Source organism: Festucalex cinctus, chromosome 19, assembly GCF_051991245.1.
Source record: "Festucalex cinctus isolate MCC-2025b chromosome 19, RoL_Fcin_1.0, whole genome shotgun sequence".
NCBI lineage: Eukaryota > Metazoa > Chordata > Actinopteri > Syngnathiformes > Syngnathidae > Festucalex > Festucalex cinctus.
Window position 1 is genome coordinate 15650096 of NC_135429.1, and position 26875 is coordinate 15676970.

The 26875-nt window shown below is 39.5% G+C and overlaps 1 protein-coding gene across 1 annotated transcript in view; it reads left to right on the forward strand.

The window, feature by feature from the left end:
- LOC144006963 (thrombospondin type-1 domain-containing protein 7A-like) overlaps positions 1–26875 on the forward strand; it is a 96784-nt gene that overhangs the window by 23672 nt on the left and 46237 nt on the right. The window contains exons 2-5 of the mRNA XM_077506127.1: positions 9041–10163; positions 16087–16335; positions 19945–20126; positions 23922–24077. Coding sequence (XP_077362253.1) covers positions 9041–10163; positions 16087–16335; positions 19945–20126; positions 23922–24077 — 1710 coding nt within the window. The remainder of the gene's footprint in view (positions 1–9040; positions 10164–16086; positions 16336–19944; positions 20127–23921; positions 24078–26875) is intronic.

Genomic DNA, 26875 nt, shown 5'->3' on the forward strand with positions numbered 1-26875 from the left:
CCAGACATCGACTCGAGCAGGAGACAATTTCGACCAGGCCTGTTCAAGAACTGCGAACTGGTAGAAATACTCCAACAATAATGTTTTCATTTCTGTCACATTCAACTCTCAGTGGTGCTCTCCAGCGAGAGATATATAATCAGTGACATTGATTTGCCACAAAAACACGCTCCACACTGCTTTTCATTGCTGTTCAGTTTCATAATGGAGTTTTGGACAAGAAGCAGTCATTTTGCGCAAGGGGTTTAGATGTATTTTATGTTGTGGTTGAAAATCTATACATTTGGTCATGAAAATTAAGTCTTCGTCCAACAATATGTGGGTGTGTGCATCACCTGCATGATGCTATAAGCTCCACCAGAAGACAATTAGCAGTCAAATGTGCCCTGATCCACAGAGCTAAAGCTTTGAGGCATGAATTTATGCGTGTGTGCGTGTGACTAAAACTTTAGTGCACTCAACCACTTGTTCCTCAAACTGCTCATGATATGAACACATTACCACCATTTCTATGTTAATGCTCCTACATTTAGCTTCATGTTAACTGCTTCAAATGAGTCAAACTGATACATTATTACATACTGTGTGTTGTCACCATGTGAAATACATTGAGAACTCCTGATTTATGAGCTTTACGAAAGCTACTTCAACACGCGAGATTGGACGTTACACTTCATGGATATGACAAGAGTGAGTGGAAAACTAAAAATACATGTGTGTAACACATTACACAGTAGCGAGTATAATATATATATCTATCCATCCATCCATTTTCTGAACCGCTTGCTCCTCATAAGGATCGCAGGGGCGCTGGAGCCTAACCCATCTGGCTTCGGGCAGTAGGCGGGGTACATCCTGAACTGGTTGGCAGCCAATCTCATATATATATATATATATATATATATATATATATATATATATATATATATATATATATATATATATATATATATGTGTATATATATACAGTGATACCTCGGCTCACGAACGCTTCAGCTCACGAACTTTTCGCCTCACGAACATTAAATTCGCGAAAATTTAGTCTCGGCTGACGAACTACTTTTCGGCGGACGAACCAACCCACGCGGTCGAACAGCACCATGGTGGCGGCCACAAGAAGCTGACGCATGCTCACGGCGTCCCAGTTCGTCACCCCCTTTCTTTTAGTGCGGACGCGGTTTGTGTTTGATAGACATTTTGAGTGTACTTTTGCTATTATGGGACCGAAAAAGACCCCACCACAGGCTAGTGTTAAGCCTAATGCTTACCAGCGAGGGACGGCGATTCGGCGGCGCGTTTACATTGTAGTCAATGGAGTTCGCGCCACTAAAAAAAATGAAAGTGCTATCACGTACCTCAAAAAAGGAGAAAATAGTGCCACGGCTGTTTAGTCCCAGGAAAGAGGTGAAAGTAGTTGGCGGTGCTCACTTTTTGTTGACTCGCTAAAGTGCTCCACTTCCTTGTTCACCAAGGGACACGCCTCCTCCGCTCCGGTGAGCGTCAACTGTTCCATAAACACTCTACGCGGTGAAACGCTCGCCAATGAAGTAAGTCTACCATTGCTACTATCCTTAAGAACTACCATCACAAAGTAAAATAAAATGACTTTATTATACAGTACAATTTATTTCTTTAATTACAATACAATAAAAAGAATAATAAAAATAAATAATAAAAATAAGGTATATTTTTGTGTAGTTTTAAGGCTTATTTAGTAGAAAATTATGTTTTATAGGGACCTGGGAACGGATTATTCTCATTTTAATGGTTTCTTATGGGAAATAAATGTTCGGAAGAAGAACTTTTCGGTTTACACACACTCTCTGGGAACCAATTAAGTTCGGACCGAGGTATCACTGTATATATATATATATATATATATATATATATATATATATACACACACACACATACATTGATTACTGTTATGCACTTTACTTTGGAATCAGCCAGTCCTCCCTTCAACGTCTCCAGCTTGTCCAAAATGCTGCTGCTGGTCTCCTAACTGGTGCCCGTAAGAGGGAACACGTAACCCCTATCTTGGCCTCTCTTCACTGGCTGCCCGTGAAATTTAGAGTCCACTTTAAGATTCTTCTATTTGTTTTCAAATCTCTCAATGGTCTTGCCCCACCTTATCTCGCTGATCTCTCACCCCTACACACCTGCCCGGTGCCTCAGGTCAGCAGACCAGACTCAATTTGAGGTACCGAGGGCTAAGCGGAGGCTTAGAGGAGATCGAGCCTTTGCTGTTGCCGGTCCCTCCCTTTGGAACGACCTTCCACTAAATATTAGGCAATCTCCCTCTTTATCTTCTTTTAAAACACATCTGTATTCTTTGGCTTTTGGCGCACCATGAGACTTGTTCCTGGTGTTTTGTGGTGTGTATGAGTTAGATGTTTAGTCTATTTATTTATTTATTCACTCGCCTACTTCTTATAAATTCACGAATGTAAAATGTATTTACTCAAAAAAAAAATAACTTGTATACACACTTCAAAATGTTTGCTTTGTTCTTGTTTTGTTACCTTATTCTTTACTACACAACTTATATTTATGTGTATGTATGCACTTTGTATACAGCAATGCCTGTTCTTAAAGCGCTTTATAAAGTTGAGTTGAGTTCATTGAGAATCTACTATGTAAATAGTAATGAGAATAAAGCAATTGACACATTGAATGGGTGTGTCTAAACTTTTGGCCGGGAAGGTAAGTGTGAATGCATTCACACAATTAGAAATAACATAAGTGTGAATGCTTTCGACATTCACACAATTAAGAGAAATTCACCATTGTGAATGCTTACTAATAACATAGAAAAGGCTCCAATTATTTCTTTCCTCTCTTGCTGGCATGACAGCTTGTGAAAACAATTAAATATTCATCCTTTCAGGACCAGTCAACCTTTCACATACATCATGTTACCTCATTGATGGGCTTTGATTTACTCTACCTGGAAAATCAGGGATTTATAGATGAAGGACAAGAAACGATTCATTAGACCTTGCTGGTGCCTTCAACTGTGCATGTCACTGTCGCCTCTCCACCCCACTGGGTTCGCTTAAGTTTCAATTCACCCCATGGGCAGATTTGATGAATATTCATAGATTCATACATCTCCGCAGACCTGCAATGTCCTTCTCTTAATGTAAAATAAATATTTGATGTCATTGCAATTTAGAAGCAGTAATTTCAATCTCTTTATTTTAGACTTCTCCACCCACCAAAAGACGGAGACTTTTTGAGGAATGTAAATTCTTCCAGTAAAAAGTGTGACATTTTGCACTTCCACTAATTATCTACTCAATATATTCAGCATCAGCCTGAATTGTTTGAGTGGACCTTCTGTTCTTTCACTCTGAAATAGACTTATCATGGTCAAATCCAAAATAATGATGTACAGGTAAATATACTTTGAATCAGATTAGTGAAACAACTATGGAAAGACAAAAAAATATATGTAATCCAAATGTTAGGTCCCATAAGAAATAAATAAAATGTATTGCGGAAAGAGATTAGCCTTTTAATATTCATTTCCAAGATCTGATTAGAGGCAACATTCCAATGAACTGTTCAATCCCAGATAATGGCTGATCCTGTAATAGAAAGCTTTAATGAGATCTGCATAATAGCTGTGAGAATACAGTACTAAGTACTAACGTAAAACGCTGATTCACCTACTCTTCATCCTGTGTCTTCTTAAACCACAGCGGCACTCAGATTTCAGGCCTATGGACAAATCTCATATTTACTTGCTCTCCTCTGTGTTTTATGTTTCAGTTTTTACACAAATTCACATACAAATACTGTAAAAATAATATAAAGAGATGAAGAAAGAAAGTCAACACATAAGATTTGTTTTGGTATTTTGTTTGAATTTGTCATGGTTTAAGTTGGGTTTGGGTTGATTTTTGTTACTTTTGTCATGGCTAGAGTTTGATTGTGGTTTGGTTTGATTTTGTCCTCCTGTTTCTTTGAATTCTTGTCGTGATCTGTATTTTGTTACTGAAACGACGAGGTAAGGTAGGACTCAGACGCAGGAGTAAGGTAAGCCACCAAGGCAGCAGGTTTATTTCCGGCCAACAGGTGTCTCCTCTCAAGCTGAGAGGAGAACAGGGAAGCAAAAAAGTGGAGAACAAAAAGCGCTCCACTAGGGAGGAAAAAACAGGCAAAAGGTACTGGGGACAACGAAAAGCGCTCCGCTAGGGAGGAAAAAGGGCACAAGGCAAAAGGGGTAACAAAAGGCGCTCCACTGGGGAGGAAAAAGCACAAAAACAAGGCAAAAACACTTGGCAACATGAACGAGGACATAAGGACTGTGGGACGCTTCCATGCACTGACTGTGACACTTCGGCACTGAGGGGAGAATGCAGGTGGCTTTTATTGCTGTAGGTGATTGGTGGCAGGTGGTGATAATCAAGGGCGGGGAACGGTAATTATGGAGCGGCAGGAAGGGCAAGTGACCTGGGGTGAGATGAGAGTTAGATTTTCAAGGTAAAACAGGAAACAGGGACACAACAATAAAAGCATGAACCGCCACGCCGGTAGCGGCGTGACAGTTACGTTGTCCTTGTGGGCTTCCCCCGTCTCGTCAAACCTGAGTATGTCCACCTGTGTTTGCCTACCCCTCCAAATGTGTCAACCAATCAGCACCCTCTGCCACTTGTGTCTTGCCCAGCTGTGTCTCATTGTGTCAATTAGTGTGTGTATTTAGTCTCTTGTCTCCCCTCTGTCTGCGTCGGTTCATTGTCATTTTCCCCCTGTCATGCTGCCGGTTTTGTTCCATGCCTCGTCTCGTTTTACCCTTTTGGACTGTGTTGTTTTCGTTTCTTAGCTTGTAGCTCATTTTTGCCTCCTCTGGTATTGTTTATTAAACATTTTCCTGACCTCATTCTTTGCCACCTTGCCCTGTTCCCTGCATTTGGGTCCACCACCACACTTCAATCATGACAGACTTGAATAGCTAATAGGGCGTTTTGCTTCATTGTGCACTGAATGTAGACTCTTGGAAGCAGATACTGACTCACTGGGGTCCGTCCATGAGATTGGCGTGCAAAACGTGCGTTAATACTGCAAGATCTCCCTTTTGTGGATGATGCCGTCGGCCACGCACGTGATGTGGGAAATTGGAGACCTCCTCGCATCACAGCCAGTATTTCTACTGTGCGCCTCATGGTAGTGCATATGCATCTGCAATTGTGCATCCATTTCCCATTTGATGAGGAGAAGGCAGAGGCAGAGTGCGCGTTCTGCGTTTAGGGTGGGGCAGCCCTGGTTATAACAGTCCATATAAGAAATATTCCATGCAACTTCCTCATTCTCATTTCAGTGACCAGAGGACTCCCGACTTTCCGACTTCTTCCTGTCCTTTGTCTCATATCTAGTGTTAATTTCATCCGCCATTTTTAAATTTAGTCTCAGTTTTAGTCCAGTTTCAATGACGCTTGTTAGTTTTTATCATAATTAGTCAACGTCATCCCCTTTTTATGTCGTCCAGTCTAGTTTTAGTCAGGACAATCATTTAACCCCTGTGTATTTTTTTGTCAGTAGATTATGTTGAACATTTCTGATCTAAAACTATTTCCCATAAAAATGTATCTCATCTTTTTGATGAAAAACTTCACAATTACCGTATATCAACAAGTGGCTAATATGGCTCCATGCTATGAGGTAGTAAATTAGCCAGTTAGCAAATTAGTTAGCGGTTGGATTAACATTGTCATTGGAGCATTATAGCCGTTGGATTAATGTTACGTTATAACTATAATTTACTTTTTTTTCCTTTTTCTTTTTTTAACCTTTCACCATGAATCCACCTCCTGTCTGTCCAACGTGTTTGTGCCTTTTGCACTCGCTAGCTGCAGGTTTGAAAGGCAGTGTCACTGTGTCACATGACAGTGTCACAGTGACAGATTAGCAGAGACAAGATTTTACAAAATCATATAATTTTCAACTCGTTTTTGTTCATGAACTAAAATGTCCATACATTTGAGTCCAGTTTTTATGAAGTGAAGTACATTTTCATCCCGTCTTCATTAGCCTACTGATTTAGTCTCAGGTGTTGTGTATTAATGAGGAGTTTTGTCTAGTCTAGTTTTAGTACGGTGAAAAATATGTGTTGACGAAATTATTATTATTATTATTTTTAGTTTTTGTTGACAAATTTAACACTACTCATATCACATCACCTTCTAGTGGTATTTAGTCTGGACCACCCAGATACCATACCCTGCCACACTTTGTGCCTCAGGATTCCCTATTCTACCCTTTTCCACTCTAGCGATGTCTCTGGTAAAAATATCCTCTCCATAGTTGTTCATATGTTACAAAACAGCAATAAATGTCATGAAATATGAGTCTTCAGTCTCAGATCGAGAGGCGTGGCACTGTGACGTCTCTCCCTCTGTGTGATGAGCAGAACAATATATAATAGTGTTTTCTGTATTTCACCTTGAAGATTAGATTCCGTAGCTATAACAATTCAAACCAAACAACTTTTGATACCATTACAAGCATTAATACAAGAATAATTTCCATTTGTCCACTTGAATTTCTATAAATAAAAGGAACCTCAAAAGTCTTCTCTGCTTGACAATATGGCAGAGCCAACAGCAACACCCCTCCCCCACGCCCTTCCTCCCCAGGCCCCACCACAACCGCTCATTTTTTAATTTTACCCACCCTTCCGTCATGGACACATTTGTCAATGCGAGGCATCTGCCTGCCAATTAGACCCCTCCCAAATGTTAAGCCTCACCTTCCCGCTCTGGACAATCTCAACACTGGAAATGTTCACGTCTTTCAGAACAGTAGCTATTATTTCAATACTGAGAGAGAAAAAAAAACTGGTACAGAGCCAAACTGAAATATTCAATTTTTCTGAATAATAATAATTTAAAAAAAATAAATCCTTTAGATAACCATTCCCCCCAGCTCCACACCTCACCTCCAAAAATCAATATGAAAAATTCCAAGCTTGTTTCCGCACCCTCCAAAATACCACAACAGCACTCATAAAAATCAGGACTTCCACCTGGCAGCTGACTTTTTTTTAAGCCTGAAGCCGAACAAGATTTTTTTTTTCAGATGCATTTGATGTGAATCTTTTCAAAAGCAGACAAAGCCTTCCCTTCTCTGTGTTTTATCTATCTATCTATCTATCCATCCATCCATAAAAAATCGTTTTGGCAATATATCGATTTTTTTACAGCACACAATTCTCATATCAATTCAATATGTTGCCGAATCGATGTTTAAACATTATTTTTTTTATGTAAATATTCAAAAAAAAAATGCGTTGTGGGCATGTGATTGTGTCATTTCACTCACATCTGTGCTGGTTATATTAATTAATGTCAGTCCTGAATATTTCCCTTTTAATTTTATATCTACACACTGGTATTAAATAATATTTAATATTAAGATTTACAATAAAAATACCTAAAAATTATATATGTATATGTGAACTTTATTATCTTTCTTTCCCCCGTATTTTCTGTCATACTTGATAGCTTCTGGGAAATCCTCCATGTGAAATAGCAACTGTGTCTCCTGTCCAGCGCAGTTTCTTGCTCCTTGTATTGATCTGTATTCATTCTGACCTTCTGCTTTAAGCCACAGGCTGATTCAGCCTGCCGGTTCTGTTGACATTTTCACTGTAACTCGGTTTTATTGACTGAAACCATAGAACTCTAATATAGCCTCTGACTTCTTACCCTACGTACAATGACTTGCTCATCTGTTTGTATGTCCATGACAATTGTTTCAAATGTCAAGGAACTCTCTTGGAGAAGTTTACATGGCTCTTCAATTTCTGTATTCAGGTCATCTATGTGTAACTTGCAGTATATCCAACATTTATGGTGTTCTTCAACAGCAAGGAATAAAGTATCAAATGAAATGATAAATGGAACCTCATATAACATTTTAGAAACTTCTACTACAGAGTACATACAAATATTTACAATATGTATCACGTTATTTCCGCAAAATCCATATTACAATACATAAAACATAAATATTTATCAGTGTGCGTTGCTACAAAGGAACATTGCAACAGTTAATTATTCTGTACGCATGCAATTCCTCACATCATTAGATTCCTTGATGCTTTTGCATTCAGTGATTTATTCATCTCTGCCTGTGCTACACTTCCTAACAAAGGCGTTGTGATGAAATTTTTGGCTGATGTTTGTCATTAGCATTAATAGTATTCTCATAAAACTATGGAAAGGCAATAACATTGAAAGCGAGTGATTTGATGATGCCAGGACATTATTCATACACAGTGAAGTGTGGTGAGGCATAACACTTCTGGAGTTGTATCGAAAAATATGAACCCAAAATAGAAGATTAGCTTATATTTCACCTTTTGAGTCGGGACCAAACAGTTACGTACCTTAACTCATTTGGTCCCAATAACGTGTAAATACGTTTGTTTTTTTGGTTTTTAAGTGTCCCAAAGACGTATTTATACGTTTTTTGTTTTTTGTTTTTTTATTATGCTAGAGCATACAGAAGGCTTTGATGCAGCCTCTCAACTGCAAAGAACGGTTGCAGAAATGGTAGTTATTACACAAACGGGCAGCAGGTGGCAGCAGGTGGCAGCAGAGCAAAGGAGATCAACCAAGGCCATCTAGAGAAAAAGCTCAATTACTTTTAATTTTAAATAGATTTGTGAAAACTGATGAAACTTAGCTCTCTTCTAATGCTGATTGCTGCAAAACGGAAACAGATAGAAACATACTTTTTTTTTCCTGTTGAAAGAAGAGACTTTAATATTTCTTTTGGTAGGTCCCATGCTTTTATAGCAATTTAACCCAATATTCGGTGGTCCTTGCAAAATCAGTCAAAATTCAATAAAACAGCCTGGAGCGAACGGGATTGCTTCTGTGAAAATGGCTGGGAGTGAATGAGTTAATAAAAGAATCAGGAATGGTTTGTAAGTGTACATAAAAATACAAAGAAAGAAAGACAGAAAGAAAGACAGGCAACCCATGCAAACCAACCAACCACATTTCTGACTTTTTCTGTCCTCCTTCAGGTCCATGGGGTCGATGCATGGGCAGTGAGTGTGGCCCAGGAGGCAGCCAGAGCAGAGCGGTATGGTGCGCTCACTCCGAAGGTTGGACCACTCTACAAACGAACTGCGACCAGGCAGAACGGCCGAACAACCAACAACGCTGCTTTAGAGTGTGTGATTGGCACAAAGACCTATATGACTGGCAACTGGGGGCGTGGAACCAATGTGTTCCTGTGTCAATGCGCAGTGTTGGGGTGCAACGGCCCACTGTGTGCACTCGGGGCGAGGAAGGTATACAGACCCGTGAGGTGGGCTGCGTCCAGAAAGTGAATGGTGAGCCAGCAGAGGACGCAATATGTGAATACTTTGAACCCAAACCCCGTCTGGAGCAGGCCTGTCTCATCCCCTGTCCTCGGGACTGTGTGTTGTCGGAGTTCAGTCCATGGACACCCTGCTCTAAGACTTGTGGGATGGGCTTGCAGAACAGAATTCGCATCGTTCTTGCCCCACCATTATTTGATGGTGCGGCATGTTTAAACCTGACAGAGTTTCAGACATGCCAGCCAGGTCCGTGCGAGGGGGAGGAGAGCCTGTACAGTCTGCGGGTCGGATCCTGGGGTCCCTGCTCTGTGCCGATCTCAAGGCAGGCCAGAGAAGCTGACAAACCAACCAGTGAGAGAGACCCACAATCCAAAGAAAGTGGTAAAGCCCCCAAAAATGAGGGGAAAAAACACTCTAGAAAGGGCAAACAGAGCAGAGAGGGTGACAAACAGTCAAAAGAGGAAGACAAGAGGTCCATCCAGGGTGATGAACTTTCCAGAGAGGGAGACAAACCGCAAAAGCCCAACAGGAAATTGGGCAAGGTGAACAGAAAACCTGACAGACCATCCCATCAGGCAGACCGGCCCAAACGACAGAGAAAGGCTAAAAACAAAGAAAAACGAGAGAAAACCCGTGAGAAAGTCCGAGAGAGGTTGAGGGAAAGGGGCAAGGTAAAGGATCCCGAGACCCGAGAGCTCATCAAAAAGAAACGCAACAGGAACCGTCAGAACCGCCCTGGAGGAAAGTTCTGGGATTTGCAAATTGGCTACCAGACAAGAGAAGTCACCTGTGTGCACAAGAGTGGAAGTGTTGAAGCGCTGAGGTAAGACAGATTCATTCTACATAAATTATATAACATATTCTATAATAGCATAATTATGTAATGTTGAGTCTTTCAGGTCTTGAGCTACATATCTATAATCTTATCTCCATTTTAACACATTCCAACAAGGCAGATGATCACCCTATAATGACTTTGGGTTCTCTTTGAGTTTTTTTTTTCCCTCATCAGTGGGAGTTTTTTCATACTTACACAAATGTTCTTTCTCATGTACAGTTCAGTTCAGTTGCATTAGTTTGGTTCGATGTGTGAGAGGCATGTGGACCTGTTCTTTTTGATCAAATGTGTTGTAGAAGTTGGTATATAAACCTACATTGAATTAAATTAACTTAAATAACGATTGAACGATTGACGTGTCATCCATCTGTTAATTATATAATGATGAGTTCATTTATTTTGAGATTAGCCATTCCTACAAATCCATTATTCAAACCTCAAGCTCCATTCGGCCCTCCATTTTCTTTATTCTATTGTGCTTGACCAAATTAGGGTCATGGGTAAGCTATCTCAGATGACTTTAGATTAGAGCAGAGGTGGAGTGCATCCTGAACTAGCTATATTTGAAAATACTTAAAGGCACGGTCTTCCGTTTTCACTCAGGAAAATGCACTTATTAAATACAATAAATACGTGTAAATGTATTTAAAAAGTGCATTTTCCTGAGTGAAAACGGAAGACCGTGCCTGTAAAGGAGAGTGTGTAATATTTAGCACCATTAGCATTCATTTTAAAACCCCACTACTAAGTTCAATAACATGAAAAAAAAAGTTCTATCATCAGCAAACATTTTCTTAAATCTATAATCGTAGATCTAGTAATCGCTAATTATAGTACATAGGTCGCTCCACTCCTTTGGGAGACTGACATGTTTCGCCACCATCTTTCTGCTATGGATGCCCAAAGGAGAAGAACTTCACGACTGTAGTTAGCCTCTGGTGGTTGCTTGCAGCTGGTGTTGGACCCAATGATCGAATGCCGCTTGCCTACCACAGCTGGGGCCCGCAGGTGGTCATCTCTGACTCTGGTGATTCAGGCTCTCGCTAGCTTTTGCTAGCTTTTCCCACTGTTGTTAGCCACTCCAGCTAGTTCTTGCTCACCGGGCTGCTTGCTCACTTTTATGTAACACTGTTTTCGTTAGGTAGTTAGTAAGAGGTATATGCTACGGAGGAGATGGGACTTCCGTACGCTGACTCCTGTTACCGTTGTGACATATAGGCCACATCCCAAAACTGGCACTTCCACCATTGTGCCCCTCAATTGCGCGTTCCCATTGATGGGTGCGAGTGTGAGGGGTACAAGGATGGAAGTGCAAGTATTGGGACGCGGCCTATGTGTCACATAAGTAACCGGAAACAGTGTAGGTGTCTGACTTATGGAAGTCCGTGGCATCTCCTCCATTTGACTGAAAGGGCAGATCATTCTAAAAATTTCTTGTCATAGCTGAAATTTCGTACTGAAAATACAGTCTATAACTTGTCGACCTCCATTAGCTGATAAGAGTGGCCCTCCTCCTTCCGAAGAAAAAAACAACAACCTGTTGTCCTCCCTTCGTTGTGGAGAAAGTAAGGTATCCACCACTAGTTTCCGTCAGGTGCTGCTAGCTTAGCATTAGCTTCTTGGTCAGAGCTCACAAACTGACAAATTGCTGAAAGTCCACAAACTGCTGCACCATTGTAACACTATTTTGAGTGAATGGCTCAATAGCAAACTTGATTCAGTAGCCTCGCTCCTGAGTGACTTCAATATAACTCTCTTAGACTAATCTTTTGCCTCCACACCACAGGTATCCTTCTGCCAATACATCATATTTACATTCGTCCCCCAAATAAGAAACAAATCAGGTCTACGCAAAAACATACATCAATGTAAAAAAATAAATCTTCTTACAGTAGTAATTAGTGGTGGGCTTGCGATGTGTGGTCTGTCTGAGGCGCCGTAGTGTGCATGATCCAAAATCATTGTATTCTATTAGTTCACGACTAGATGGGACTAAATGCTGTCTCTTTCGGTCAGTAAGTTATTCGTGCCAAACTCTCAAATTAGTGTGAAATTCTCAGATGGAACTTTTAAATGTGCTTCAGAGGCTCATTGTCAGTATTATGGTGCCTACCTTAAATGCTGCTATTTCCGAGTTCTCCAAGAAATGCCTTGAAGGCAATCATGCTTTAATTATTCTAGAATATAACTCCCACATTCCTTATATTATTTACTGTACTGTTGCATTTGCTTATTCTTTATTCAATGATTGTATTCTATTTATGACATCATCAGGCAGGTTAAAATTATTTAAACAACAATATATGTGATCTGGTATTTCTGGATATACTAAACATTCTATAATGTTCATCCGTGCACAAACATTCCGTAGTAGTCATTTTTTTTTTTTTTTTAGTTCAATATCCATTGTGGTCTTTGTTAGGAGGTGAAATGGCCTCATTCTGTCTGACAGTACTTATTCAGCTTTAATAGAGAGGTCACTGAGCAATGAGAATTGCTCCCTTTGAAAATCAAGATGTCCATAATTCATTACATTATTAATGTCAGAGACAAGGTCCGAAGATATTTGTCATCAAACTTCAAGCAAATAATGTGCGTCATAATCTAGCGTCAACACGATGATGCTTTCCTAAGTTAATTATATATTTTCTTGTATTCATCCCCAACAGACACATTACTACTCTAAGATGATAAGAGGCTTAATAAGAGGCAGACGATTCTGGATATGTTGGCTTGACACCCTTAGCTTGAAGCAAAACAATTTCCTATTCAAACTCAAAAAGGTTTACATTTTATTTTTGGTGGCGTAAATTATGGGGTACAAAAGTTATTGATGATGTTGTGTAATATTACCATTGTCTGTTGTCCGTCCATCCATCCATCCATCCATCCATCCATCCATCCATCCATCCATCCATCCATCCATCCACTATGGATTATGGGGGTCGTGGGGGCAGCAGCTTTAGGAGGGAAGCCCAGACTTCCCTCTCCCCGGCCACTTCAACCAGCTCGTCCGGAGGGATTCCAAAATGTTCCCATGCTGGCCGAGAGACATAGTCTCTCCAGCGTGTCCTGGGTCGTCACCGGGGGAACACCTCTCCTGGGAGGCGTCCAGGAGGCATCTGAACCAGATGCCTGAGCCACCTCAACTGGCTCCTCCCCACACGGAGGAGTAGCGGCTCGACCCTGAGCCCCTCCCGGATGACTGAGCTTGTCACCCTATCTCTAACAGAGAGTCCAGACAACCTGCGGAGGAAACTCATTTCAGCCGGTTGTATCCGGGATCTTGTTCTTTCGGTCACGACCCACAGCTCGTGACCATAGGTGAGGGTAGGAACGTAGATTGACCGGTAAACAGAGCTTTGCCTTTCAACTCAGCTCCTTCTTTACCACAACGGACCGATACAGAGTCCGTATCACTGCAGACGCTGCACCGATCCACCACTCGATCTCCCGCTCCCTCATACCGTCACTCGTGAACACAAGACCCCAAGATACTTAAATTCCTCCACTTGGGGCAAGATCTTATCCCCGACCCGGAGATGGCAAGCCACCCTTTTCCGACTGAGGACCATGGTCCCGGATTTGGAGGTGCTGATCTTCATCACAACCGCTTCACACTCGGGTGTGAACCGCTCCAGTGCGAGTTGGAGATCCCGGCTTGATGAAGCCAACAGCACCACATCATCTGCAAAAAGCAGAGATAAAATGCTGAGGCCACCACACCGGACTCCCTCAATGCTTCGGCTGCGCCTAGAAATTTTGTCCATAAAAGTTATGAACAAAATTGGTGACAAAGGGCAGCCTTGGCAGTGTCTAAACCTTACTGGAAACGAATCCGACTTGCTGCTGGAAATGCGAACCAAACTCTGATATCGGTTGTACAGGGACCAAACAGCCAGTTGTCTGTTGTCATTGAGCAGCATAATGGTAGCTTACTTGTGATCCATTGCATATTCGCTCTAGATGTTTGTTTGCTTCTGTAGTCTCATGCACCTTCGTGTAGGGTCGGTACAAAAATCATCTGTGGCCTGTTGCATTAGATATTGCTGCCTTAAAGGGTTATAGGTACTTTTCTTTCATAAAGGCAGGTCGGGAGTAAATTAGGGTGACCTGACGTCCCATTTTGGGTGTGATGGTCCTGTTTTGAACCTTGGGTCCCACATCCCGGTGGATTTCGCCAACCATTATTACGGAGGTCCCATCTCTGCGGCCCGCTTTTTTTTTTGCTTTTTTTTTTTCATGTGTATGTCAATCACACAGTTGTTATTGCGATTCATACGATAAATCTATTAGAAGGGAACTTAACTCTTAAATTTCTTCCTATTTACTTCCCAATTTATGTTTGTGTTCTCATACGCATCTGTATCTGTCGGTAGCAGGCAATAGGCATTGATCGGAACAAGAACTGCTTCCTGCTTTGAGATGTAAAAATCATGGGAAATGTAGTCCTACTATCCACTGCGGTCGCCACTCGCCAGCCAGACAATGCAAACTGAGCTTTCTAGCGGTATATTTTCAATGTTGCAATGCATGACCAGCGCTTGGGAAACAGCACAGCCATCTTCCAATCGCTGTCGAGACAGAGCAACGAAGGATGGATAATGGTGAGTATTTAACTTGTTGCATTGTCAATCAAGATAGCATTTGGCGATTGTCCACCACCCCCATTGATTAAGATGACCAAGTCTAAATTTTGTGAAATTTATTGTGTGATTCTTTTTTTGCGAAATTTTAGCATCAAAATTTTTAATTGTGAAAATCTTGTCTGTCCTCCCAATACTTTGCTCGGATAGGATAGGATAGAGAAATTCTAAAGCAAAAAGCCGACAAGACCACATGACTCAAGTTTAAATCGTCCTCTCATTCTTTTGCGATTCGTCTCAGTGTAAGGTGGATCGCAACACTTTGTACCAACTACTGAACAGGAGGTACTTGACAGCCATCTATTCAAAAGACATGTCATGACATGTCAATCATCCAGGTATCTTGGGTTTTCAAATGAGATTTCATGTGGTTGAGTGCTACCCAGGGCTTCCTTCTAGCTCCACCTCCGGCAATCAAGAGTTCTCCCATTGCGGAGCTTGGAGCAGGAATAGTTAGTGCATGATGAAAATGCGTAACTTGGCAAAAAGTTTTTGAAGAGCTTGCTGTCGAAATATCCAGCTTTAGTGTATGCATTCGAGCTTTGTGAATATTGTCAGGTCAAAATGGTAATGGTGTTTCATTTATATAGCACTTTTCCACCTTACAAGGCCCTCAAAGAGTTTTGCATTTTGACTATTCATTCACCCGCTTAATGACGCAGCATCAGGAGCAACTAGGGTTTCAGTATCTTGCTCAAGGATACTTTGACATTGTCACAATGGCCTGGGATCAAACCCACAACCTCAGGGTTGCAAGATGACCACTCTTATTTTACTTATTTTATACTCTGATTTTTAGCCATTTTGTGATAATACCAAACCCTAACCCCTGCCGCTATATCCCTGCATGAAATTATACGGTAAACTACTTAACCGTATGGAACGCTTATGAAATAAGATTAATACAATAAATGAAGCAAAATTGCAAAAAGGTAAGTTTTCTGGAAGTCAAACTGAGTTTTGAGGACCAAAATAAAAAACAATTTATCACTATCCGCCATTTTGTTTATTTACTTTCACCTCGAACGCTTTGAGGTCGGAACTGGGAAGTTTCAACTCGGATATTTCCGACTTCCGACCATTCTCGAATGCAGCATAACATCAGGCTATATGTTTACACATCTAATGAGACAATATACCAGGAAGCAACATGTAAAAGACATTAAAATGGTGAAGAACTCCAACAGATTATTGTGATAATTTATTTGAACCTAATCTTGACTTTTTCAAGCACGATACTGCTTTGCTTCTGTCATTTCTAGCCTGTGCTCACATGAATCACTGCCAGTGACCTACCAAGCGTGCGTCGTAACTAAAGACTGCGATGTGACCGACTGGTCCGAATGGTCAGCTTGCTCGAAGGAGTGCTATGACCCCAATGGGCCCAAGGCTGAGCAGACCCGCACACGAAAAGTCAGTCAGTTCACCATTGGAGGAGGGGCCGAGTGTCCCGAACTGGAGAAGACCCAGCCATGCAATCCTCAGGGGGAATCAATGCCGCCCTGCATCGTGTAAGTTGCCAGATTTGCTCAAACGCACCACAACAAAGAGAATAAAAAAAGAAATCAATTTGTTTTCACTTGGGCACTGTGCTCTACTGAGTGGCATTCTAGTTAAATTTGGCCATTATCAACCAACAATTACAAATCAAATGGCTTTTTTGTCTTAAGATCTACCTCTGCCAATGCTTTTACCGCCATGTGTTTGTTTTGCAGTTTTATTTATTTTTTTATTTCTAAGTAAAATACAATTACTAAATTCAGCCATTTACAAGACATTGATGTTTAGATTTGGCCAAAGCTTGTGCTTTATTGAGTGCCACTATAGTCTGTTATGGTTTTTTTCTGGCATTGATTTGTTTGTTTTCACATCTGTTTGCCGAGATTATAAGAAAAAACCTTTATTAGAATTTCATAGAAATTAAATCTCAGTGGTGATACAGACTCTGTCTTAGCTAATTAGGGATATTACGGATAATAATTTTGATTATTATTATTTTTTTTTATATTTCTGTCATTTGCATAGCCATGTGACAAAAAGAAAGCAGAATTATAAAACTAGATAAAGTGAAATTTCTGCAGAAATTCAGTGGGAATGCTGAAAGCAGAATGCTAATAAAATATTTCCCAAGCAAGATTGCAACACACTTGCATGTCTCCGTATGGCCGGGCAAGTTTTTAACATGTCAGCCAACTTGGCTTGTTGAAAATCATGACTAATAGCCTATTTATATGTAAAAGTGTTATCTGAAAGTACCCTCCATTCATTTAGATGGAAAAATGGAACTGATATCCAATGGAAAAATGCAAAAAATAAAATAAAATAAAATTCACGCAATAGAGGCATGCAGCACCCGCCATTCATTTAGATGGAAAAGTGGACCTAAGATACTTGGTATACATCTAATCACTTAGCATAATTGCCATGGATACATTTGCAATGTACAGTCGGAGATGGGATTCGAACCCGCGACCTCCTAGTTACTGGACAATGCATTTTACCAAGTGCGGCACTGAACAGTATCACAGAGCTGGTAATGATGAGAAGTTGTATATATGCAAGTTGGCGCGGACTGAAAAGTTCAATGTCGGTCCTATTGAAAATGAATGGGGAAATGGGGAATGTTGATATTTAACATTAAATTGTGCGAATACTGTAAGTACTGTGAAATCAGACGATATATTCCCAAGATGGCGTGAAATTTTGAAGCAAGTTGAAATTTGAATGGCGTAAATCGGAAGTATTATGTGGGAGTTATTACACGGCAAAAAAAGTGTGGAGAATAAAAAGGCGAATAACTATAATAATTCCGCATTCCCACGATTAAAAAATATATATATATATTTTCAATGAGATGCATTAAGTATCTATCTATCTATCTATCTATCCATCCATCCATCCATCCATCCATCCAAGAAAAATCTCCAACACTAGCGTATGAATTATTTTTGTATATATTTGTAAATTGTAGACTTGATCAACTTTACCTTTCTAATCATATGATCACTAAACACAATGAAGTAGTTGAATATATGGTTAACAAAAAAATGAATAATTCCATGATGATAATTCTCATGGAATTGACCATAACACATCATCAGCAGCATCTAATTTTACAGCCTAATTTTTGACAGACAGGAGGTGGAGAGGTATGTGCGTTGACCTTGGTGCTATATTTTCTGCCTTTCACCACCCTTTGCAACCGACAGACTCCAAACAATGCTTTCCCCGAGGGTTTTTCTAAGAAGGCACTTGTGAGAGAGGGGCAAGCCATTCATAAATATGGACCCTTTTATTGGCGACCTCAAATGAATTCCTTTATCAGCAGAAATGGGAGCAGGGTTTTCTATTTCTGACTACCAATTGATTAAACACACACACAACTGCTTCAATGAATAGCCACAGCAACAAACTCTTTTTAATCAACAGAATGCAGTCTTTCAACCCTGTTGACATTGAGACACTAAAGTGGAAGTCCCAAGGCTTTATGTAAACACAAATCAAGTTCTATAACAAAAGCGACTTAGCCTAGCTTACTGAACACAGGAAGTGTCTACTTATTGTAGAACTGGAGTAAAAAAATATTGAAAGACATAGTAAAATACATTCATATTCATGCTTGAAATTTCAAAGGATTAAAACTGTATTATTTTTTTTTTTTGATTACCTAAATAACCTTCCAAGGCAAATTTGCAATATTTGTTTGTGGCTGACACACGGTGAATATACTTACAGGTCCAGGGTTATTATAATTTCTGAGTTTTCATTCTAGTTAGTTTTTTAATTATTTTATTTTGAGTTTTTGTTTTTTTATAAATTGAGTTATTTTTCATTAGTTTCCAGGGTGGCTGTGTTAGTTTTTTTTAAAAATAGTTTTAGTTGTTTCAAAAATGCTTAGTTTTAGTATTAGTTTTCATTTTTTTAACTCTTTTACTGCCACACGTTATTAAAAAAACAACCCCCATTTTAACTCATTTTTCGAAGCAAACAAAATATTGTGTTCTTTTGCTACATAAAACATGGGTACCACAAGAAAGATTGAATTCCATTCTTTCATTAGAAAAAAAATGTTTCTGCCTTATTCCGTTCTTTAGTAATCACCATTTGAAAATAGGTCATTTGAGTGACATTGAGCGAAAATTGAAAAGAAAAGATACATTTTCTCCACAACTGACTTTGATACTAATATTTTTTGTTTAGTGACGCTCCGTCAAATTAGGTTTAATGTTACAAAGGCTTTGATCATTCACGTCAGCCTTGAAAACGTTCTATTTCATCAGATTGCGTCATGTTTCATTGTAATTCGCAGCTCTAGTTAGGGCCCCACCAGCCACCGCTGCCATCTGCTGGCCATAGTTAGTGGGTGTTTTTGATTTCACAACTCATTGACCCGGCTACGCTGCACTTGGACGTTGCACTGACCATATATTAAAAAATAAATAAATAAATAAATAAATAAATAAAAGTAGTTGACATCACTTAACGTTTGTGGCGGCATACATCGTGAATTATCGTGAATTATTTATTACACGTTATTAAACCTTTTTGGCGGTCAAAGAGTTAAAAAATTTACTTGTGTGCAATATTTAATAAACACCATAATAAAACAACAACACATTTACCTAGCATTGTGTTTCAGCTGAATTAAATAAAAAAATCAGGCCAGATGAGAGATTGGAGCCAAAAGTCAAACATCAAAATTGTCACCAAGAAGCGATGTCATCTGATGGTACTTACTGGCTGCTGTTAGATGATGTCACTTCTGTACAACATACATTCAAAGATCCTTACTCTGGTTAATATTGAAATAAATATACTTAAATCACATTTAAAATTAACCCCAAAGGCTCATGTATTAAATTAATCACCAAGACGAAAATTAAAGACATTTTGACTAAAATTAAAGGTTAGTTTTAGTTTGTTCTGTCAATGTAAAAAGGTTGTTTCATTTAGTTTTCAATTTTTTTTTTTTACAAAAAAACATTATCATTTGTATTTTATTTCATTAATGAAAATGGTTTTTATTTTTATTTTAGTTATTTAGTTAGTTTTAGTTAAAAATAACCTTATATCGGTCTAGCGATTACTGTAACCATCTCCGATCCACATCTTTCCACCAGTTACACCTGGAAGACCACTGAGTGGACAGAATGCCGGGTGGACACGTTGCTGAGTCAACAGGACCGTCGTAGAGGAAACCAGACTGGCTTGTGTGGAGGTGGTATTCAGTCTCGGGAGGTTTACTGTGTTCTGGCCAATGAAGACGTACCTTCCAATCGGAGTTCTCTCAAGAGCAAAGAAGGTAATCTAATATTGCATATTCTTTCTATCCATCCATCCATCCATCTACTGTATATATATTCGGGCTGAAAACCTCCTCATCAGAAACGATAGCTGGAAGATTTGCTGAGGTGTCAAGGTTAATAGGTAATATTTCAGGGCTTTTGTCTGACTTTTGAGATTGAACTTGACCTAAATGTGTGATCAAACTCAGAACATTAAATCTGTCTGGGCTAGTGGCAGCTAAAATAAACATGAGGGAAGCTGAGCATTTGTTTCACAACAGGATGGAAGAGGCGGGAGTTAAAAGCGCTTTCATCAGCACATGTTTTCAAACAAGATGATGAACTAACATCTGTGAAAGCTGTCTGCTGGTCAAAATAGTTGTTCATGAGCTTTTGCATCATCTGTTCAGTGTTGCGGGTTACGCACACAGACACACACACACATATCTGAGCCATAACATCTGTTAAGTCGCCTCCCATTGCTTTCCCATCCATGTGTGGACCCTAGATGAGAATATAAGTGGTTTTCCCCTCATATTAAACCTGAGACTTCACCATTTGAATATGCAAATATGCATGCAAAAGCCACGCAGAGTAGAAAAATGAGCTTTCACCTAAATTGGTGGCATTACTGCTTGTACGGAGGCTGAAAGTGGCTTGGTAGAATGCATGTGCTTATCTGTTGACACAATAAGTCTCAGTCCATCTGGCCAGTGAAGCTGAACTGGCATCTCCTCCTGAAAATTATTCAGATCATCTGCTTCCTACCAGCCACCCACTTTTTTTTCCTTCAGTGTCACATTTCACATAGCCAATTCAGTTAACAGCATTGAGTTTCACACTTTCTGTCATTTGCCGCTATAAATACTGCCAGCAGGAAATGATAGACTGCGTCAGCTCCACCTTCAAAGACAACCAGCTCAAGTGTGAGCATAATAAATGGTATGGAATTTGTTTCTGAGTGGTATGATAACATTTCAATTGAGATATTATCAATGTGTAAAAGATGAGAATAAGAAACACAAAATTTGTGAGATAAATGGGAAGTAAGGTCGAAAACATACATTACATGTCCATGAATGATCCCTCTGGCGGCACTGCATTAAAAACCAGCATCATATTGTGTAACGCAGTGTTCCTCAACCCTGGTCCTCGGAGCATACTATCCAGCCTGTTTCCCAACGCAGGTGATTCTAATAACAGCTCATCAGCAAACTCTGGAGAAGCTTGATAACGATCCTCACCTGCGTTGGGAATAGGGACACACGGACAACAGGCTGGATAGTGTGCTCTGAGGACCAGGGTTGAGACACTGGTGTCAAGGATATTCAGAAACCATCGTCAGTTAATAAAGTTTGTCGCCACTGGGGGAGCAAAACCTGAAATGGGGTGGAGCAATTGTGCTACTGTGATGCCATGAAGCCTAACATGGAATGAAGTGGCTGTCACCGGTCTCTGAGGATTCAAATTTGGCAGCTGGAAGTAGAACACAATGAAGCCTAGACCATCTGGTAGACTGGCACAGTGTTACCTGGTCAAGGTTAGCATGTGCTGAGGATACCATTCATCCTCCTTTGTTGTGATTGTGTGGAGCTGTTTGACTGAACAAGGTGGAGGAGGACAAAGGAACTACCGTATTTTTCGGATTATAAGTCGCATTTTTTTTTCATAGTTTGGCCGGGGGTGCGACTTATACTCTGGTGCGACTTATGTGTGAAATTAACACATTATTATATCATTTCACATGTTATTTTCACACTAAACCCCAAGAGGGCGCTCTAGGCCTGTGTTGATAAGTTCAACATTGCCGGTAGAAGAGCATCGTCTACCTCCCGAGTTGGGGGAGTTGTTTAAAAGTGACACCGAGGATGAAGATTTCATTGGATTTAGTGATTTGGAGTGAAACTGATAGTTTGGTAAACTTGTTAGCATGTTCTTTATGCTAGAGTTATATGAATAACTTGTAGTGATGGGAACATAATTCACCTACGGAACGTTGGGACGAAGGGAGAGTTCCGGGTGGGAAGGTTTTGTTATGTGGAAAAGGGGAGTTAGCCTGTTAGCTTCTAGCTGAGTGGGGAGTTGCTGTTAAGACCTCAGAAGCTGATGTCAATAAAACGCCAGCCTTTGGCTCCGTGCTTCAACACTCCGCCTCCGACTCCCGTCACTGCTCGCTACAAACTCTTAATATGTTACGTCGTTACTGACATTAGCAGGCATGTCAGTCATGTAACGTTAGTATACCGTACGCTTATTCAGCCTGTTGTTCTCTCTTTTATTTTTATTTTAAATTGCCTTTCAAGATGACATGTATGTTTTTGGTGTTGGATTTTACCAAATAAATTTCCCCCAAAAATGCGACTTATACTCCAGTGCGACTTATATATGTTTTTTCTTTCTTAATTATGCATTTTTTGGCTGGTTCGACTTATAATCCGGAGTTTGATTTAAGTCCACCCGACGTGGAATCACGCCTCGAAATGCACTCTGCATCCAGGGCTACTTGCAAAATGTTGCAGTAACCTAATCCTTGTTCTTGTTACACGAGCAATGAAGGGCATGTCAGGTACGTGCACATTTAAGCGATACCATTAAAAGATGCGCTTTGAGCCAAGAAGAGTCAATTTGCATCTGAATGAGTCCAAGTCATGTTGTGTCACAGCAAGAATGATTCATCAGCCAGATGACCTTGCTGAGAGTCACCTACCGTTGTTCTGAGCCTCCGAGAAACCCACCAATATTGAATTGATGATAATTGGAGAAAATGTTAAATCTTCTCTGAACCACCATTTGAAGCCAGGCTTTTGTGACATTGGGAAAATAAAGTGTGCAATGCACTATTCAGGACTATTTTTATTACAAGTTAGAGCAGGGGTGTCCAAACTTTCATTTGAGGGCCACATACAGAAAATCAGAATGATGCAAGGGCCACGTAATGTTCTGAACACAGAAATTGTGTTTAGTCCTAAAAAAATTGTACGAATAATTTATTTGTGCTTTTGCATATTTACAAAAATGCTACAGTACATAAACCAATTTATTTGTAATATGGCAGTAGCGTTATTATAGTTTTGGAATTTTTTAATTTAGTTTTTATTTTGGTTTGAGTTTTGTTTTTTAAATTCAGTTAGTTTTAATTAGTTTTCAGGGTGGTTCTGTTAGTTTTTATTAGTTTTAGTTTTTTTTTATATTATTATAATATTTAAACACCATGAAGGTGCTTTTCTATTGGTTGCTGCTGGATGATGTCACTTCTACGTGACATAGTTTCAAATGTCATTATTCTGGTTTAGATCAAAATAAATCTACTAAAAATTACATTTAAAGTCATCCGCAAAGTCTCATGCATTAAATTCATTACCAAAGACGATGGAAATTTTTGCTGTAATTATAGTTAAATTTAGTTAGTTTTGTAAACATAAAATGTAATTTCAGTTAGTTTTCGTTCTTTAAAAATCATTTTTGTTTTTTGTTTTTTCGTTAAGAAAATTGTTTTTTGAATTTTAGTTTTAGTTATTTCGTTAGTTTTTGTTCACTAAAATAACCTTTAATATTACTTGTATTAAAATTAAATGTATTATAAATATTTGAACTGAGTCAAATGCCATTTTTAGCATATGCCGCGGGCCACTGAAAAATGGATGGCGGGCCGCAAATGGCCCCCGGGCCGTAGTTTGGACACCCCTGATTTAGAGCAATGAATTACTGTAAGCAATTTTAGTCACTTAGTAACAAGTTTGAATCACTAACCAGTGAGCTGTATTTACCCTGTCGTGACATGTGTGGTCATATTTTTTCTGTGTTCCATCTAGCGCTACGGCCAGTAAACAGTGATCTATGTGTCGGGACTCCCCCTAACACCACCCAGCTCTGCCACATAAACTGTCCGGTTGAGTGTGAGGTATCATCCTGGACTGCCTGGGGACCATGCACCTATGAAAACTGCCAGGATCAAACTGCAAAGAAAGGTAGTTGCCCGGCATCTCTCACCCGTAATTGTTTTTATCTGCTCTAAGAATTTCATCTGGTGAGCCACAATTAGAATGATCAGACCACTTGAGTCAGTTTACACAGGTGTAGAGACAGCATGAAAGCGGCTCTTTGCTCTCTTACAGTGTCAACTTATCCTTAGTTCCAGTCTGACAGTTCTCTCTGACTGGGCACTTTGTTATTCATCCCTGATTCTGAAAATGGGATTTTTATTTTTATTTATTTTTTCCTTTTGTCAATACAAATCTTGTGAAGTGGATTGAAGAGGGAGACTTACCATGAAGATGGTTTGGGAGTCCTATCTAAGAATGACTCATAAGTTACCAGTTGATGGTCATAATGATATATACTGTCAAATTGTTTTGCCACATTCATCACAATTCTCTTTGGCTGCTGTTAGAATTGTGATTGAAAGAAACAACGTTTAAGCAGAACTTCCGGCTGCACACACACAACAACTTCTGTTCCAGTTTGTCACATTAACATACTTTTTAAATGGGAGTGGGCAAGAATGCTCTTTATTTCTATTTTCATAAGAAAACTGTAGTATATTGTGCTAGTTCATGGTTCATTTTTTGTAGTACTGAAACAGTCGCAATTTCAGCTCTGAATTATCAATGGAAAAGCATCATCTGCCATGACTAATGCATATCGACTATGCCTTAATGAAGCATCCAAAAATGAAAAACAACTGAAATTGTCCATCAGTGATGGATGAATTAGTGTACGCTGTATGAATTGTGCTCCAGCTATGGTCAACTCTACATCGTTATACAGACTGCCTAACTATCTACTCATTAACTCATTCAAACCCAAAAAACGTGTAAATACGTTTTTTTGATACTTTGTCCTTCACTCCCTAAAACGTATTTATACGTTTTTTGTTTTTCTGCACAAGTATGCACAAGGCTTTCTTTGATGCAGCTTCTGGCATCAAGAGTTGTCTTAAAGCAATGGTAGTTATTACCAAAAAAACGACCAGCAGATTGAAGCAGAGTATAAGAGATCAGCCATGGTCATGTTGCAACAAGTTATATTTGATAGCGTTTTCACATCAGAAATGTCAATAAAAAGATGAAGACGGACTTATTTCTACAAAGATGGACGTTAGTGAAAGATTACTTAAATGTGTGAATTCTACTGTGGAATGATTGATTGAATAAGATATGCCCTGTGTCAAGGTTTGTTCATTATTGTTTTTCTGATAATAAAGTAAAAAAAAAAAAAAGAAATGTCAATAATGATGAAACTTAGCTACATTCTAATGCTAATTATTGCAAAGCGGAAACAGATACAAATTTCCTTCTCTTTTCCTGATGAAAGAAGAGACTAATCTTTCTTTTGGTAGGTTCCATGTTTTTATAGTAATAGAACACAATATTCTGTGGGACTTGTAAAATCAGTCAAAATCCAGTAAAACAGACAGGAGCAAAGGGGGTTGCTTCAGTGAAAATGGCTGGGAGTGAATGAGTTAAGAGACCTCATCGAACAATCCCCTTTTGACAAAAATGTATATTTTGCCCTGTTAACTCATTCACTCCCAGCAATTTCAAGGATGCAACCCTATTCACTTTTTACTGGATTTTTACTGATTTTGTGAGGCCCGCAGAATATTGTGTTCTATTACTATAAAAATATGGAACTTACCAAGAGAAAGATTAGTCTCTTCTTTCATCAGGAAAAAAAAAAGTATATTTCTATCCGCTTCCATTTTGCAGCAATTAGCATTAGAATATAGCTAAGTTTCACCGATATTCACATTCCTTGTGAAAACACTGTCAAAAGAGCTTGTTGTTGCAATATTATAGTAATATATTTTATATATTATATAATAATATACTGCGATTGGCTGGCAACCAGTCCAGGGTGTCCCCCGCCTACTGCCCAGAGCCAGCTGAGATAGGCGCCAGCGACCCCCGCGACCCTTGTGAGGAATAAGCGGTCAAGAAAATGCATGGATGGATAATAATATAGTTGCAATATTGCCCTGGCTGATTTCTTATACTCCGCTGCCATCTGCTGGCCATTTTTGGTCATAACTACCACTGCTTTAAGCCACCTCTTCATGTCAAAAGCTGCATCAAAGCCTAAACAAACGTATAAATACGTTTTTGGGAGTGAAGGACAAAGTATTAAAAAAAACATATTTACACGTTTTTGGATTTGAATGAGTTAAACTGGCCTAATACTCATTTGAAAGGACTTGGCTCAACAGCCGCTTTCGGAATTCCAGGTATACCCCTCAGTGGTCATCTTGCAACTCAGCTGGAGTACTTCATTTTAATCCAATGCAATTTAAAAAGTATTAGTCACATGGTGACAATAGATACAACACAGCTTGTGACAACATGGATATTTAGAACCACAGCTTCTGTTCAGTTCATAATGCCAACTGGAAACGGACACGTTCCTCTCCCTTCCTATTTCATAGCCATTTGTTTCCAAGGTGATGTAACAAAAAAGATGTGCCATCGGATCCGATAACATGATTATTTCAACATTTTTTTTAAATATGTCTTTCATCAAAATGAAGCCTCCAGCTCTGACAGCAGCCAACTCACAACCTGGCCATTTGTAAAACAATCAGCAGATCTTATGGGAGTGATGCCTCATACAGGTCTCATCTTTCATGATGCATTCATCCCCTCTACTTTGAGATAAATCCTCCATCAGGGGATCCAGACACATGGCAATATATGTAAACCTAAACTACCTGATTAAAATAAAGGTTTTTAAGGGGAGCAGAAAGACAAAAAAATATATATCAAAAGGGAGA